The 18,697-nt window shown below is 40.2% G+C and overlaps 1 protein-coding gene across 1 annotated transcript in view; it reads left to right on the top strand.

Moving 5' to 3' along the window:
- The window catches only part of LYST (lysosomal trafficking regulator), a 789,135-nt gene that overhangs the window by 396,991 nt on the left and 373,447 nt on the right, over positions 1 to 18,697 (top strand). Inside the window, exons 24-25 of the mRNA XM_073671457.1 lie at positions 2,252 to 2,421; positions 16,069 to 16,299. Coding sequence (XP_073527558.1) covers positions 2,252 to 2,421; positions 16,069 to 16,299 — 401 coding nt within the window. The remainder of the gene's footprint in view (positions 1 to 2,251; positions 2,422 to 16,068; positions 16,300 to 18,697) is intronic.

Raw genomic sequence — 18,697 nt, 5'->3', positions numbered from 1 at the left:
ATGCGCATCTACATATACAGTCATGCGTAATCCATGCGATCTATTGCAAGTCAATGGCGGCGAAAACGCAGCACTTCCGTAAAATAATTGGTAGTGCTGCGTTTTTTTCCGCAATGATAATCCGCAGCGGAAATTTCCGCAGCATGTGCACAGCACATGCGGATTATCATTGGGGAACATGACTGGCCTTCTACCATGCGTTTTTTAAGCGTTTCTGCAGCGTTTTGGACTACTGCAACTTTCTTCTGATCGGTCTCCCTCTAAAAAAAACTTTCTCCTCTCCAATCCATTCTGAATGCGGCAGCCAGGGTCGTATTTCTGTCCAGCCGCTTCACCGATGCCTCCATCTTGTGCCAGTCTTTACACTGGTTGCCTTTCCGCCTCAGGGTCCAATATAAACTCATCACTCTCACCCACAAAGCTCTCCACAGTTCTGCACCGCCTTATATCTCCTCTCTCATCTCTGTCTATCTCCCTACACGTGCCTTCCGTTCTACAAATGACCTAAGACTAACATCCCCCATAATCCGAACCTCGCACCTCCGTCTCCAAGACTTCTCTCGTGCTGCGCTAGTTTTCTGGAATGCACTACCCCAGGCTATCCGACTGATGCCTAGACCCCATATCTTCAAGCGCGCTTTAAAAAGCCATCTCTTTAAACAAGCTTAACACCTTAACTACTCAGTAAATTAACTTTCCCCTGTTCCCTCTTTCTAAATAGTATTCAGAATCTGTTCCCTACTCTTCATCTGTCTCCACACCCTCCATGCACAAGATAACTGCACTCAGTACTCGACTATTGCACTTAAACATACTGGCTGATGACTGGATCATACAGCTTTATATAATTGCCAGACCTGAAATAACAAGCACTTTTCATCTATTGTGTCCCCCCCATTTCCTTGTAGATTGTAAGCTTGCGAGCAGGGACCTCACTCCTAATGTAACTGTTTAAACTGTCTTAAATTGTATTGAATTTATTGTCTGTACACGTCCCCGCTTAATTGTTAAGTGCTGCGGAATTTGTTGGCGCTATAAAAATAAACAAATATTATTATTATTATTATACACTGTCCTCCCTACACACTGTTCCTGCGTTATAAAATATAGCCTCCAAACCCTTCTTCAATGCCCCCTCTCCATAGTGTACCCGCTCTTCACACTTTACTCCTTCCATACTGTGCCCTCCCTCTGTCTACAGTAAAATTTGCTTGTATCTTCAGCTCCACTAAGGAGTGCTTGTGGCGCTCTTTCACATACAGTGCACACCCCATGTACCACGCACATACAGCCTGCACCCCCATGTACCACCTCTACATACAGTCCACACCTCCGACTCCTCGATTTCCATGACACCGACTCCCGCATACATGGCTCATGTTAAGTTTAAGTGATATATTTACTATAGTAAAATTGTAACATCAGGCTTTTAATCATTATTATGATACATAAATCAAGCCATTTAGATAGAACATAAAATATACTTATAAGCTAAGAGGAAATACGAACTAAAACATCAAGCATACAGAGACAACATATACTGCACTATTGATTTATGCACCGTTTATTGAAAGTTTAGATATGCTTTAAGAAGTACTTACCTTAATCCTACTTTCCTTTTCACTCCAGAAGTTCTGAGATGAGTGCAGGCTTCTTCCTTGTGTGTTTTATTTTTTTTCCGCCTTACCTGTAAAGGAGGAGCTTCGCTACTTATCATGTACATAAACTGCAGCACAGATTCATCTCAGCTAATAGTCTAGACCCTTAGATCAGGAATATGACAGACATTTCTAGGACATTTCATAACTTTCCCAAATTCTTATGAAAAAATATTCCCCACAAACTGCATTGAACTACTGTACCCAATTTATTATATATTTTAGGAGTCGGACTCCACGACTCCGACTCCACAGCCGTGGTCCACACCCGATGTACACACAAATAAAGTCTGCACCCCCATGTACCCCATCCACATATAGTCCACACCCCATGTATCACGCACAAACAGCCTGGACCCTTATATCTCCTATTTCTGTAGTATTAATTAATAGGAGATTGTTAGAATGACACTGCAATACAAAAGTATTGTAATATATTGTACCTGCAATTGTGTGATTACAGGTTTAAGTTCCCTAGAGGGGAACTCGCCTACTAGTCTGGAAAAGGATTCTAAAATATAATGTATGTATAAAATATTCTGTATATATGTATGTGTAATGCCACATATGTAAAATCTATTTTTTTTTTTTAGCTACTGAATGCTTATTTTCATCGGGCATCTAAAGAAGAGAAGGAGGCCTTTTTAAAGAAAAGTGGTTTCTCCCTACTTGCCAACCAGCTATATCTCCATCAGGGTAGTCAAGAAGTTTTGGAATGTTTGCTTGAAATGTCCTTCGGGCGACACATTGGATTGGATGAGGAGTAAGTATCATATCAATTATTCTTTTTAGTATTTCATACCAGTTGCATGTCCTGACAGACACTGTATAAATGCAGTGTGGAACTCTTGCCCCTCAGTAGCTAACCATAGAGCTGTCACGCCAGGTGTGAGTGCAACACAGCGGGGAAAGGGGGAAGAGGTGACCTCCTAATCTGGACTAGCGTCACCCTGTCTCCCCCTAACGTCCCTATACAGCCTCGGCAGCTGTCGCTGATCACGTGCCCCGTCCTACTATCCCTGGCATAACGCTATAGCTGGTGGTGGAAGGAGATGAGCACTGGTCAACCTCCGCTAGCACTCTAAAGACAAAAAGGAAAGACACCGCAGGGGAATAAGAACTTAGCTTTAGAAGAAACTCCAACAGGGCACACGGCCTCAAGACTCCGGAGAGGACGTGATGCTGCTTCAGCCAAGTTCCAAGTAGAAATGAGTATAACCGTCGCGACGCCCACCTGGAGAGATCAGGTATATATACACCCAGGCCAGAGGGAGGTAGTCGCTGAGTCCTAAAGACAGCCTCCTATCTAGGCAGCTTTCTGCATTGCCAAACGTGGAGATCTCCAGCCAACAACTGAAGGACGACTGTCTGTCACCTCTGACACATCCGTGACACATGTACTGTTTATATCTTCCTGTAATTGTGAACTTTAAAATTGATTGTCTCAATATCCTATTTGCAACCTAATTTATTTCAGAAAACTCCTTCAGAGGTACTTCAGAGGTAACAGCTTTAAAAGTTCCATGTGTGAATAATATACCGCGTATCCCTCCTTATGCTAACTGATTTATGTGAATATTTCTTTTCAATAAATTGTATAGACAAAGGGAGAAGCCAGACAGTGCAGTTGTGATGCATTGAGTGAGTTTTGTCTATATGAACTTGACTGGCCCACACAAAGCCTTGACCTTAACCTCATCGAAAAACCTTTGAGATTAACTAGAACAGGAATTGTGAGCCAGCCCTTTAAACAAACTTTTTTTTTTTAAATCAAATGTTTTTTATTGATTTTTATAAAGATTTTCACAAAGGTAAAAAAAACAACAACCAGACAAACATTGGAGAAACACAGTTCTCCACCCTCCAATCTTAAGAAGCATTAAACATGAGTTATTTATACATCTTGGCTCTGCAAAACCAGCATAATTAGATGAACAAATATGTGAACATAGTGACAATAGTCAATCCAATTACCTATAACTTGTGGAAGTACTAATAACATTTTTATTAATTTCCTAAGACGTTTAATTTGAGGCATCATATAAACGTAACACATAGCAATCCAAGGCGAAATCTCCTCAGTTGCCTAGATGTCAAACCAGAGCCATCAATCCATAGACCCCATAGCTTGTCAAAATTAGAGATAGTATCTCTTCTTGGGTATATGCCTTTTTCCAATTTACTAGCCAGTTAACTTTATCAATAAATTCTGATATCATAGGCTCCTGGTCTGGTATCCATTTTTGGGCTATCAATTTTCTTGCCATTTATAACATACGTGCTGTCGCAATTTTGCCATACTCATCAATAGTCAGATCTTCAACATATCCCAGTATACATACTAATGGTGAAAGCTCTACGTTAATTGAATAAACCCTGTTAATCATTGCTACAACACTCTTCCAAAAGGACACCAAGTTAGGACAGTTCCACATCATATGAAGCATATCTGCTATGTTAGTTTTGCATCTAGGACAGTGGGGGCTTCAACAAAATCCTATGTTAAATAAGAATTGCGGTCCTGTATACCTGGTGTATCACATATATATGGGACAGTCTATGGGATTCACTTAAAGACAGTTGTGGAACTCTTTCCAGTATATCTGACCAGTGATTTTCCTCTATGGGTCCCATTACACTCTCCCATTTCTCTTTTGATTTTATCACCTAGTTTGTCAATATAATTTATAAAGAGGATGTTATAAAGTAATGAGATCAGTCCACGAGAACTGTGTAGATTAGCTATTCTCTGTATTATTGAGTTTCGGGGTACCCCCCCCTTCCAGAACAGTGCTTTCCACCTGATATGCGTGCCTAAATTTATGTATATTTATAGAATTCAGAGTGAGGTAACCCATATTCGTTTTGCAGCTGTGAGAATTTCTTAATCACATCACCTATCAGCACTTGATTAAGTCTGTTTAAACCCTTGGCGCTCCAGGAGTTAAATCATACAGCAATTGTGGCATCCAGATCATTTTGACCAGGTTAGCACGGCCCACAACCGACAACGGTAACTTAGACCAGGTGCCTAGTTTATCTCTAAATTTAATTAAGACTGGGTCAAGATTCAAGTTTCTCAACATTTATTTTTGCCGATATATTGATGCCTAAATATTTAAACTCCGATATCCATTGTAAACACGAATTAATGTAGTGAGAAGCATTCTCATCTGTATTATCCAATGGAAGTATGACTGATTTGCTCCAGTTTATCTTCAGACCAGAGTATTTTCCAAATTTTTCTATCTTTTCATTGCTATAGGAAGGGACTCAGAAGTTTTAGCCAGAAATAATAGTGTCATCAGCGTATAAAGCGACCTTCTCTTAACTATTCCCTCTACGAAACCCAACTATTCCTGGATGCTCCCTGATAACCGATTCCAGGCCAGTACAAAGAGCAAGGGGGACAACGGGCACCTCTGCCGCTTACCTCTACTCAGTCCAAAAGCGGTGGAGAGGTGTCCATTTACCCATATTCTAGCCACCAACCTACCATACAGCAATTTAACCCATGAAATAAAACTAGGTCCTATACCAAATTTTTGCAACACCGCCCATAAATATTCCCAATCGAATGCCTTAGCGTCGTCCAGAGAACATTCTGCCCGGTCCCCATCACCATCCACCGGCAACTGAAGATTAAGAAACAATCTCCGGATATTAACAACTGTGGATCTAGCAGGCATGAAGTCTGACTGATTAGTATGAATTACTGTGGAAATTACTGTATTCAATCTAGACACCAAAACCTTCGCAATAATTATAACATCAGTTGACAATATAGATATGGGCCTATATGAGTCAAGGATTAAATGGTCTCTACCTGGTTTAGGTATGACTACGATCACCACCTCTTGCATTGAATGGGATAGGGCTCCCCTCCTCACTGCTTCCTCGAAGCTAGCCAGTAAGTGGGGAAGTAGAATATTTCCAAATTTCCTATATACTTCTGTGGGAAGCCCATCAAGTCCTGGCGATTTATTAGTCATAGAGTCTACAGCCATTTGTAACTCCTCCAGCTGTAGTGGTCTGTATGATAATTCTTGATCTTTACTGCTGAATGTCGGTAGTTTGATTTCCCTCAAATAAGATAAGATCTGTTCTCTATTAAATTGCAGTTTGGATGTATATAGATCTTTATAAAGTTCTAGCAGTTTGATATCTGGTCAGTCTGGTTTACTACCACTCTTTCCTTGTCCTTCAAAGCACCAATAAAAGAACTCCCCATCTGGGCTCTTGCTATCATGGCCAATAAGTGTCCCACCTTCTCCCCCTCAAAGAAGTGTGTCTGGGCAAACATGCCTTTATTTTTTGCTTTTTCCTTGATGTGTGGTGTACGCTTCTTGTGCCTCTCCCCACTCCATCAGGTCCTCTTTTACACCGGTTAGTACAAATTTATCTTCTGTAGATCTAATCTATCCCGTAAAATCTCCCCAAACTGTTTTGTCTTAGTTTTGGATGTGTTAATGGCCTGTATTAAGACTCCTCGTAAGCACGCTTTCATGGCATCCCATAATGTGTTTTGCGACACTCGTTTGCCTTAGAATAGTGTTCTAAGTAGATGTGATCAATGTAAAATCTATAATTTGAAGCCAGAAGGGATTCATGGCCCACATAGTCAGAGAATCCAGCGGCCTGGGTAAAAAACGAAGAGTAGTCAGCAAGGGTGAATGATCTGATAGCTCTCTGGGTAAATATTCCACTGCTCTTATCAAGGGGGAAATATGTTCTGTGCCCAATATCATATCAATACGCAATGTTTTATGTGTCTAAGAATAGTAAGAAAATTGTCTAGTGTTAGGATATTTGAGACGCCATATGTCCACTAATGATAGTTCTGATAATTTTTCTCCAAACTTAGTTACGGGGGCATTTTTTGTAGCAGTGTCTAATTTATATCTATCCCAAAAGAAATCAACAACATTGTTGAAATCTCTCATGCAAAGGACTGGAACTCCCGGCATCTTGTTCATTAGTGAAGCAATATTTTTCAAAGTAATGTTGTTATATGGAGGAGGAACATAGACTGCCACAAGTAAAATTTATTTTGTGAATATTTTACAGTGGATGCCCACAAATCTGCCTTCTCCATCTATCTTGGAATCAATTAAGTCCAAAGGGATAGTCCTATGTACTAGGATGCTAACCCCCTAGAATATGTGGAGAAGGTAGATTGGAAGCTGTGGCCTATCCATGAATATTTCATGACCACAACACTGTTTTTCCCAAAGTGTGTTTCCTGCAGACACACCACTGCAGGCAGGTGATCCAGGATGTGTTCAATGACCGCCGCTCACTTTAAGGAGTCCCCCAGACATCTAACATTTCATGAAAGACATTTTACTTTATTAGACATTATATCTACTTATATAGGGATTGAAAAATACAGGTGACTTATATGGTATCTCACCTTTCTCTTCCCTTTTATAAACCTCTTTACAGTATTTCCACTTAGTCGACCTGACCGCTGGTATTTGCAGAACCAGACAACAAGGTATAGAAACACAAACCCCACAAATACATTTAAACAAGTAAACATTAATCCATCCATTCAATCTGGATGAGGAAAGGCACCAGTCCATGCTGTAGCCATATACAAGGCAAGCAAACAATCATCCTAAAACGAAAAGGGTTAAACAATTCCTGGGGGCCTGCAATATTCGGATATAGCTCAGGATAGTTGTGTCCACTGGGCCGTGGGCTAGGCAGTAAAGGATATGACTCCAATATTCAATCGGGAAACTCCGATGGCATGTATCTTTAATTATCCAGGTTCAAAGTTGCTGATTTTGACGGTTCCCATGCTCATTCAGATCAATCCAACGGAGTCCATCTTTCGTTTGTTCAAAAGAGAAAGTCTCTCCCAGAGCCACCACTCTAAGTGTCGCAGGGTAAATCATGGAGTATGAGGTTTGCAGACTACGCAGTCTTCGTTTTACATCAAGAAACTGCGCCCTACGTTTTGAAACTTCAATGGAGTAATCTGGAACAAAGGAAATTCTTTGGCCGTTAATAGATAAGTCTCCTTTATCACAGGCAACCTTAAGGATGGCATCTCTGTCTTTGTAGTGCAGCAGTTTTATATCCTTATAAATCTCTAAATATCCTTATAAAGCAAATAGATGATGCAGCGAATTGGGAGAAGTAATTATTATGGAAGACAACAACTACCCAGTTCTGCCACACACACACACACACGCGCGCACACACGTGAATCTCACTAAATTAGAATATCATCAAAAAGTTTATTTCAGTTCTTCAATACAAAAAGTGAAACTCATATTTATATAGAGTCATTACAAACAGAGTGATCTATTTCAAGTGTTTATTTCTGTTAATGTTGATGATTATGGCTTACAGCCAATGAAAATACAAGAGTCGTTATTTCTGAAAATTACAATAATTAACAAAAAACACCTGTGAAGGCTACCTAAGCATTTAAAAATGTCCCTTAGTCTGTTTCAGTAGGCTGCACAATTGTGGAGAAGACTGTAGACTTGACAGATGTCCAGAAGGCATTCATTGACACACTCCAGTGCGAAGGGAAAATGTCACGGGTGTGTCAGAGGTGACAGACAGTCATCCTGCAATTGGTTGCAGGAGATCTCTACGTTTGGCATTACAGACATCTTAGAGGCTGTCTCTAGGACCCAGCGGCTACCTCCCTCTGACTGATTAACTCCCTTGCCTGGGTGTATAAATACCTGCTGTGTTATAGACGGCAATATTCATTATTCCTTGTGAAGGCTTAGCAAGAGCAGTACCTTTTCCTCTCTGGAGCTTGAGAACGTGTTTGTGCATTTGTCTGGAGTCATCTAAAGCTAAGCACTTGTCCTCTGTTTGTCCTTCCTTGTTGTCTATAGTGTTTAGTGGAGATCGACTAGTGCTCATATCCTCCCTTCCCTAGCTTGAGCCAAACGCCAGGGAAAGACAGGGCGAGGTACACATGCGGCGATTGGTTAAGAGCCAATACAGGGACGTTAGGGGAGACAGCCTGATGCTAGGTCAACCTAGGAGGTCTCCACTTCCCCCCTTTCCCTAGAGTCTGGGCTCCCTTTCCCTCTACGCTTTGTGTTGCACTAAGTCTTTCCCACACCTTGCATGACAGAAAAACTCACAAGCTCACCTGTGCTCTAGTGTCCTGGAGCGCGGAACACGAGGAACCACTTCGTAACGTGAATGTAGAAAAAGAGAAAGGAAGTTCCAGCTCAGGAATAGTCCAAAAATTCTTCTTAATTGAGAATTAAAAATAGATGCCAAGATACATCTCCAAAGCTCATCAAGAGAATGCCAAGAGTGTGCAAAGCAGTCATCAAAGCAAAAGGTGGCTACTTTGAAGAACCTAGAATATAAGACATATTTTCAGTTGTTTCACACTTTTTTGTTAAGTATATAATTCCACATGTGTTAATTCATAGTTTTGATGCCTTCAGTGTGAATGTATAATTTTCCTAGTCAAGAAAATACAGAAAAATCTTTAAATGAGAAGGTGTGTCCACACTTTTGGTCTGTACTGTATATGCACAAATCCGCCAATAGAACAACATATACAAAACACGTGGTATTATTAAAAACATGTGGTCACAAAAAATATATGTATAATCAAACATGAACATGCCAAGTAAAGAGAAATGTTTATATCTAATATTGACGGAACACATTATATAGCACTTGGGTATAGTGAAATAGCAACTCGCGCCGCATGTTCAAAGCATCTGGATAACATGTGTTTAGGTGGTACATCCAGAAAGCTTCGCGATCGAGTAGGCTTCTCCAGTTGTCACCGCTTCTAGGATTCATGCAAAGTCACTCTATGCCATAAACCTGGAAGGAGGAAGTATTTCTACTGGGGACCTGAATGAAATGCCTGGAAGTGCAAGAAATGTTGCGGTTAATTACATTGACTATATGCTCTGCAATGCTCCTCTTAATTTTTTGTATAGTACAACCAACATACAATACACTGCATTTTGTGCATTCAAGTTATATATAGACTGTATGGTCACTGTTACAGTTGATATAATTCTTTATCTCATGTTGCTGTGATTTATCTGTGTTGGAAAAGTTGTTTGTGACTTTAACATAGCGGCACATACCGCAATGGTTTTGGCCACACTTGAAAAAACCTCTACAATTGAGCCAAGTGTGACTTTTTTTGTTGGATCAATAAAACTAGGAGATAATAAATTCCCCAATGTTTGGGTTCGTTTTGCAACTACCAAACAACCTGGGTCTAGTATTTTAGCCATTGTGGCATCTTCATATAGAGTGGGCAAATGTTTTAATACATTATGTTTAATTTTGGAAAACTGGGTGCTGAATTTAAGAGAAATTACTGGCTTGTCCACTCCTTTAGTTTTTTTGTTTGTTGGGAAATGTATTATCAGAAATATTGTAAGATGACATCTGAATTAAGTCTGATCTTGTTTTTTTCTTAACTATGTTTTCGGCTCTTTTGAATGTCTGAGGGATACCCTCTTCTAGTTAGTCTAGTTTTGCATTCTGAAATTTCTTTGTCCAATTTGTTCACACTACTACAGTTACATTTGATTTGCGTGAGTTCACCTACCGATGTGGCTTTGATGGTGTGTTGTGGGTGTCCGCTATTGGCATGCAAAATACTATTACCTGACTTGGGTTTCAAAAATGTAGAGGTAACAATATAACCATCAAGAATCGCCCGTTTAAGATCTAAAAAATAACTGCATGTAGGATGGGAAAAATAAGTGAAGGACAGTAACACCTTTAATCTGTCCTTCACTTATTTTTCCCATCCTACATGCATTGCTTTTTTAGATCTTAAGAGGTGCAGTTTTATTATTATTATTTATTATTATAGTGCTATTTATTCCATGGCACTTTACATGTGAAAAAGGGGTATACATACAAGAACAATTACAATAATCTTGAACACAATGTGACAGCGACTGGTACAGGAGGAGCGAGGATCCTGCCCGCGAGGGCTCACAATCTACAAGGGATGGGTGAGGATACAGTAGGTGAGGGTAGCGGTGGTTACTGCAGGTTGTAGGCTTGTCGGTAGAGGTGGATCTTTAGGCTCCTTTTGAAAGTTTCCACGGTCGACGAGAGTCTGATGTGTTGCGGTAGAGAGTTCCAGAGTAGGGGGGAAGCACGGGAGAAATCTTGTATGTGATTGTGGGAGGAGGACATAAGAGGGGAGTAGAGAAGGAGATCTTGTGAGGATCGGAGGTTGCGTGTGGGTATGTAACTGGAGACTAGGTCAGAGATATATGGAGGAGATGGCTTTGAATGACTTTGTATGTCATGGTTAGGGTTTTGAACTGGAGTCTCTGAGCAATGGGGAGCCAGTGAAGAGATTGACAGAGAGGAGAGGCCGGGGAATAGCGAGGGGACAGGTGGATTAGTCGGGCAGCAGAGTTTAGGATGGATTGGAGGGGTTCAAGAGTGTTGGAAGGAAGGCCACAGAGCAGGAGATGGTAGTAGTCAAGGCGGGAGATGATGAGGGCGTGCACTAGTGTTTTTGCAGATTCATGGTTGAGGAATGTGTGGATCCAGGAGATATTTTTGAGTTGGAGTCGGCAGGAAGTGGAAAGTAGTTTGCTAAATGGAGTCACTTTTGGGGGTTTTGGCATGTCAGGGGCTCTTAAAATGTGACTTATTCATCTGTGTGCTCTTATGACAGCTTACTGTGCCTCCACTGACCTGCCTCCTATTTTACCTAGCCCTGCACTACTAGATGCATTATGTAAAATAGGAGGCAGGTCAGTGAACGATCAGTGAGCTATCATAAGAGCATATAGATGAATATGTAAGCAGAGCACCAGATAGAGCTCCCCCCACAGGCCGCTCCGAAGCACGAGCATATCATTATCTCCAAACTGAAAGTAAAGATTTGGAGACGGATTTCATCAACCAAGGCATCATTTTAATCAGTGTAATATTGCGCATCTGACACTGTATGTAGTTTATTGAGCACAATCCTGCTGACAGGTGCGCTTCAAAACAAAGGAAAGATTTAATTCCGATTTACATTCAGAAATGGTATGTACGTTCTATGAGACAGCCAATTCGTAACCATGAATTTCTGAGAAATAAACAAACAGCCTGTCTGATGTCACCAAGTACTGTTCAGGGTCATCAAGTTCCAGAGTCCTCTGTGATGGTCATCCCCATACTATCCTGTAGAAATTTAACCACTTGGACCCAGTATCCACTAATCACTGGACATACCCACAGGAGGTAGGAAAACGTTTCTGTGCCCCTACGATAATATGGCATAAATCTTGGAGTTGTGAGTGAACCCTTCGTACTCTGGCTTTGGCATGATATGTACGATGTATAATGTAGAGAAGGGATTTCCCAGTACTTTCAGCCAGTAGCAGAATGTGCACATAGAACATGCATCTTCCTGTTGGTGGGTCTAATGGCACTCTGGTCACGGGGAAATCCTTTAGGGTATGAGGAGCATTCAGGAATTGAGCCTACAAGGTATCCTGAGCTGTAGGAAATGGAAAAGTAAATTATTCAAGAGAGCAAGGTCATCCTTCAAGGCCTGGAGTGATTTAAGGACCCCACCTGCGAACAACTTGACCCAAGTAAACAATCCTACTCTCTCCCATAAAGGCCCCTTTTTCAGGTCAAGTAGTTCAAAAAGAGTCTTGTTATGCCAGAGATGGTTGTGATTGTTATAGGTTAGGCACCCAGAAAAGCTATCCGACTGCAGCACAGACCTATACAGTCTGCCTGAGGATTGGGTATCTGCTGTGTACTCAAGGACCCCCTTAGAGGAGCAAAACCATACATGCAATCTAATCTCTAGGTCATAAGATTGGATAATAGCCATAAGGGCCACTCAGGAAGTCCATCTACATATATGGGAAAGTTGAACTTCCAGGTTATATAGTCTAGGATCTGGTAAAGAAGACTCCCCTCTCAACCAAGAATATTGCAGATCTTGGCAACAGACCCTGGATCTACGACTCTGTCAAATTAAAGAAGAGAACCTGGATTTGAGATTATTGAATATAGACAGGCTCACATATATTGGATGCTATTAGAAAATATGTAATACTTGTTGATGTTATTAGTTGTGTTCAGAATGCAACACCTATACTTGTTTAAAGGATGGACCAGGGAATTGTTAAAGTGACCCTTGTTCGGTTTGGATGTGGTCCATTGGTTACAAAGAGTTCATTGCAGGGAAATGTTAGGGTTTGGCATGTCGCGCTGCTCCTTCATGTATTTAGAATAGATGCGTACTAGAAACTTTTTCAAGATACGTAGTACTTTATTTTATATAAGGAAAGTTGATACGTAAATGAGAATAATCAGACATGTACGTACGTACGTACCTGATACATGTGTAAGAGTTTTACCCATTTAATAAACATTGGCCCAAAGTCCATTTGGTGCATGGTCATCCAGAGAAAAGACCACTCAGTAGAATCTAAGGGTTTATTAGCATCTTTTTTTATCATAGATAGTCTGCAGGTAAATAAACAGGGGTTGAGGGCTTTCGATTTTCCTCGCATGAAGCTAGATAGGTCACGTGTAATACATGAAATGCAGATGTTTTCCAAGATTTTGACCAGAATTTGACATCAGATTGGAGCAACAAAACGTGATATTTTACAGAAATGATCCCCCCCACGACCCAAATAGTAGTACATTTTTGTGCAACAGAAAGGTCTGGGAAAAAGTCTTTGGAAAATTTAGACTAAGGTCTCGGAATGGATAGTGGTTGCAAACAATCAAGAGGTGCTTTACAAATGGAGTTCAATTGGGCACATTAAAGGAAAGATGCCACAAACTTCTTATAGTGAATTTATCTTTAGGTTCATACTGCCTAAACCACAGACATGTGTCAGAGCCTGGCTGCACGATTGCAGCCTGGTATCTTTTACCCTAAAACTCTGGGGCATTTCAGATAAAATATAGTTTGAAAAGAAGACGATGGCCTCAGTAGCAGACGTCTCTCTGCCGCGCTCCACTTGACTAATTGTTTTTCCCATGTGTGTACAATCAACTGAAGCAGGGTGGGAAGAAGCCTGCCTGGGACGTCATAGGACTAATCAAGATTCTCTCTATGGTCCCCGGCTGGGTATTCAAACTATGTTTCCTCTGAAGTTACGCAGTGTTTCAAAGTAAAACATACCTGACTGCAATCATGCAGTCCGGCTTTAATTCATGTTGGCCATTGATCAGTATGATAAGTATGAATTTAATGACAGGTTCCTGTTAAAATCATATTTCCACTTATGACACCAATAGAAGCAAGTTGTTTGACCAGAAAAAAATGAGGAATGGGCCCAAGTCAACACTTTCTGGCGCATTGCTTTAGAGACCAAGTATTGTGTCTTCGGAGAGAACATTAGGAGACAGAAAAATTTGCCAAGATGCATTTAGTTTCAATAATATGAGACGGTGACTCTTCAGTGATGTCAAATGGATCAAAGAATCTAAACAGGGTGTAGTTTTTTCCTTCTGAACCATAGGATCAAAATTGAGATGAGGATTCAGTCTGTGGCCAGATTGAAGATATTCGATTTTTTTGGTTGATATAAATGGTAACAGGTCACTTAACTCCTTCCAAAAGATGTCAAAACTCTTCCAATTTAATGGCAAGACGTTTCTGGTCTTCAGTGTAATAATTTCACTGAAAAGGCAAGAATGTTTAAAAAATAAATAATTGAGGGTAATGGTTGTCAGACTCACAAGACTCTGCATGAGAACCAGCTATTGGTTTCTTGAGATCAGTATGATGCATAATGTAGCAAAGGAGAAACAAGACTTCAGAAGACTGAATGATTGGATTGCAGAGTTCAGCCAGTTACAAGAATTGGTACCCTTCCGGGTAAGGAAGAGGGAAAACTATTTGGGAATAGTTCTTGATTAACTGCCAGTAATAATAAAGCCAACGAATCTTTGAAGTGTTTTAGGGCCCACGGATTGTGGCTACTACAGAATTGCCTAAACCTTTTCAGAATCCATTTGGAAGTCACCTGAGATGATATGTCCTAGAAATGGTAAGGCTGAATGCCCACGATATGGATTTAATGCGTTTCCGCGGCGGAAACGCGTTACAATTGCTGGTTAAGAGGTCTGGGATGTATCCCAACGATAATCCGCATGTGCTGTGCACATGCTGCGGAAGTTTCCGCTGTGGATTATCATTGTGGAAAAATCTGCAGCACAACCAATTGACTTGCATTGAACCGCATAATATCCGCATGTATAAGTGTATACATGCGGATGTTATGCGGTTCAATGTGCGGATGGTACCCGGGTCTGGAGAAGAGGAGACTCTCCTCAAACCTGGGTACCATGATACCTGCAAGTAAAAAGAGAATTATAAAGTAAAAAATGTAAAAAATTATTCATACTCCTTTCTCCGGCGGCCCCCGGTCTCCTCCCCGCCGCATCCTCTCTCCTCGGCGTCCCGCGGTGTACTGGCAGGACCTGCGGTGACGTCATTTAGTCAGCTGATGGTCATGCGACCATCACATGACCGCTTACGTCAGCGGCAGCGTGACCATCAGCTGGCTAAATTACATCACCACAGGTCCTGCCAGTACACCGCGGGATGCCGAGGAGAGAGGATGCGGCTGGGAGGAGACCAAGGGCCGCCGGAGAGGTGAATATAAGGTTTTTTATTTCTTTCTATTTTTTAATTATTTTTTTTACTTTAGATACAGCATTTGATAGTAGAAATTTCCTCTAAGTTGGTCACACAATTTAAATCCAAGCCAGTTGCATGTATTTATATTGTGTGACCAACTTGTCAAGCCCTTTTCCAAGTGATGCTCAAAATCTCTTGGAAAAACGCATGTAAAATCTGCATGCGTTTTTTCCTCCAAGGAGATGCAGAAATGCTCAGGAAATTTCTGCTTCTAATCTGCATCGTGGGCACATACCCTAATTCTTGAAATTCAAATATGCATTTCTTGAATTTTCTGTAGAATATTTTTCTGCATTCTGTGTAAAACTGAAAAAAACATGCCATTGATAAGAGTCCAGATCTTAGAGAAATGTTATGTAGGTATACGAAAGCATACCGGTTTAGGACATAATGGAAAATCTCATTTACAAAAGTGCTTGAACACGGCTAGTTGTCCTTATTGAAAGAATAGATGATAACTTGCTGATTGTTGGATTGGCAGATCCGGTAATTTTTATGCCCACTACAAAAATGGTGTGTTAGGTTGGACGCAGTGCCATTAATTTTTTCATGGGTCTGTTAAAAAAAGCTGAGTGTTTTCCCAAAGGGAATGGATCTGGTCTCTCCATAGGGAATGAATGGAGTTATTATCACGGCTGTATTTGTGCAATTTCAATAAAACTTGATAAATAGTTGTCTGGGTTTGGGTTTTAATTTCAATAAAGATATTTATTTAAATGGCTAATAGTTTGTTTTTTTCCTAAACAGGTTTAATGTTGATGAAATCAAATCTGCAAATATTTTCAGGAAGTGGTGCATCATCCCAGTTCTTGGATTGATTGAGAACTCTTTACATGATGCTCGCCTTTTGCACAACTCCTTTTGCCTTTTGCTTCAGATGATTAATTCTTGCTCAAAAGTTGCCGATATGCTGCTTGACAGTGGTTTGCTGTATGCCTTGTGTAATACATTAGCAACCCTATGTGGTATTCAAACAAGGTAAGATTGTTTTCTTTTGTGATATTTATGTGAGCCGCACAGATAATTATACGAGCATACCCCGCTCAATAAGCAGCCATTTGAATACTGTTCATCAGTGGTAGATGTATATTGATGTTGTGCAGCCAAACACTAAGGACCCAATTCATCATATGGGGGTTGTAGGGGTTAAATCACTTGTCTCTTTTGACTTGAGGTTTTCACTATCATTTTTTGCATCAAATTCACCAAAGTGGCTCACTAGATTCATGAATTTTGTGCAAAGCCTAAAGCTGACCATTTTTTTAAGTCTTTAATCGGTTTTGCAACTTTTTGCATATTTCGCAAAGTGACACAAAAAATATGAAAAAAAAAAATTGGTGTTGCAAATCAAAAAGTCACTAATTGTGAGGTATTTAATACAAAAAACTGGCGGAAATGCAATGATTAATTCGGCCTTAAGTATCAATATACATATTTAAATGCACTGCTTATCTGTTCAAATAGGGTAGGCTTGATGGGGCTGTACCACCATTACCTACAGCGCATTGTACATAACTAGAAACATTCAATGCTTTTCTATGTGTTTTTTTAGATATTTCAAACTTGTCATCCTTGCATAGATTAATAAAGAAACGAAAGATAAAAAAATATTATTGTGATTGTTACTAGATTTTTCACGCTACTGCAATACACAAAACTGTGTAAACGTCAAGAATTAAATATTAAGATTTCCCAGCACTATTATCTATGATACAGCAAGATGGCCAATTTTATTTACCTGAATACAACAACCTGGAAAATAGTACTACACAATAGAAATAAGGTTTAAATTGCAAGGTTTTGTCATAACTTAACAGCTTTATCTATTAACCCCTTCACGACATTCGCCGTACATGTACGGCATATGTCGGAAGCGGGTGTATGGAGCGGGCTCATTCACCCGGCAGGTGGTGACTGTGTATCACAGCCAGGATCTGCCCCTAATAATCGACGGTCGAGCAGTGCTCCGCCCATGATTGTTAACTTGTTAATTATCGCTGTCAGTCTCTGAGAGCAGCATTTAATACGCACTGACATGCTCGAGTGTCATTTTCTCTGCCCATCGTTGCGCCTGTGACTTGATCGCAGGTCACCGATTGGTTGTCATGACAGCCGGGGGTCAGCTGATGACCCTCGTGCCAATCATTATGGAGCTCCTTTGACACCCTGCCTGTGGCTGGGCTTCAAGGAAGACTGTCATATTTGCTGTCGCAGTGCTGCATATGACACAGGCAATCGGACGATTGCATTTTCAAGTCCCCTAAGGGGGCTAACAATAACAGCTAAGAGTAAAAAAAAAAAGTCTTCAAAAATGGGGAAAAAAGCAAAGTTCAAATAAACACCCTTTTTCCCCCATTGAAATTAAAGATAATAAAAAATGCATATCTGTGCTATTGCCGTGTACAGGAAAGTCTGATCTATCAAAATAGAAAAATAACCCGATCGGTAAACATTGTAAATGGAAAAAATTAAATTACGCCAAAATTATGTTTTTTGGTCACCTCAATTTCATTAACAATGCTGTAACAAGCAATCAAAAAGTCACATCTATCCCAAAATGGTACTAGTAAAAACATTGTCTAGCCCCGCAAAAAAATAAGCCATTACCCTGCTTGATCAGCTGAAATTTAAAAATGTTACTGGTCTCTGAAAATAGTGACACAACCCAACATTTTTATTTTTGCAGACGTCTCATTTTTTTTCACCACTAAAATAATAAAAAAATCTATACATGTTGGGTATCGCTGTAATCATATTGATGAGGAGAATCAAATTGCATGGTCATTTTTGCCACAAAATGTACACCTTGAAAACAATTCCTGAAAAAACAATGTCAGAATTGTGCTTTTTTCACAATTTTACCGCACTTGGAATTTTTCCCCCATTTTCCAGTACACTATGTGGTAAAATGAATGGTGTAATTTAAAAGTACAATTCGTCCTGCAAAAAGCAAGCCCTCCATACATGTATGTAGACAAAATAAATTAGAGTTATGGCTCTGGGAAGAAAAGGAGTCAAAAATGGAAATTGCCCGTGGCGTGAAGGGGTTAAAAAGGTTAGAAACCTTTTTAATTATCATCATGGTTCTGCATAGTTAGTACACAGTTCTGGATGTATAGCTGATGCTGCCCTGCGCACAAAGCCTGATAATTCTTATAAGGCCAAGGGGAAAAGAATGACTAATTGCCTAGTACACTATTAAAATAGGGGCTAGGCAAATTTTTAATTTTAAATGAAACTATATTACAATATATTAGAAAAGTGATTAGATTATTACATTAAATAGACATTTCGGATTACATTAAAGTTTGGTTTCAGACAACCACTTTAAGATAACCTACAGACTGACAATCAGGCAGCATGGAAAGTTTGCCTT

This window comes from Phyllobates terribilis, unplaced genomic scaffold (assembly GCF_046119375.1).
Source record: "Phyllobates terribilis strain yellow unplaced genomic scaffold, ASM4611937v1 Scaffold_3__8_contigs__length_932513732, whole genome shotgun sequence".
Lineage (NCBI taxonomy): Eukaryota > Metazoa > Chordata > Amphibia > Anura > Dendrobatidae > Phyllobates > Phyllobates terribilis.
Note: the sequence above shows the minus strand (reverse complement) of the source record. Positions and strands in the feature narration are given on the sequence as shown.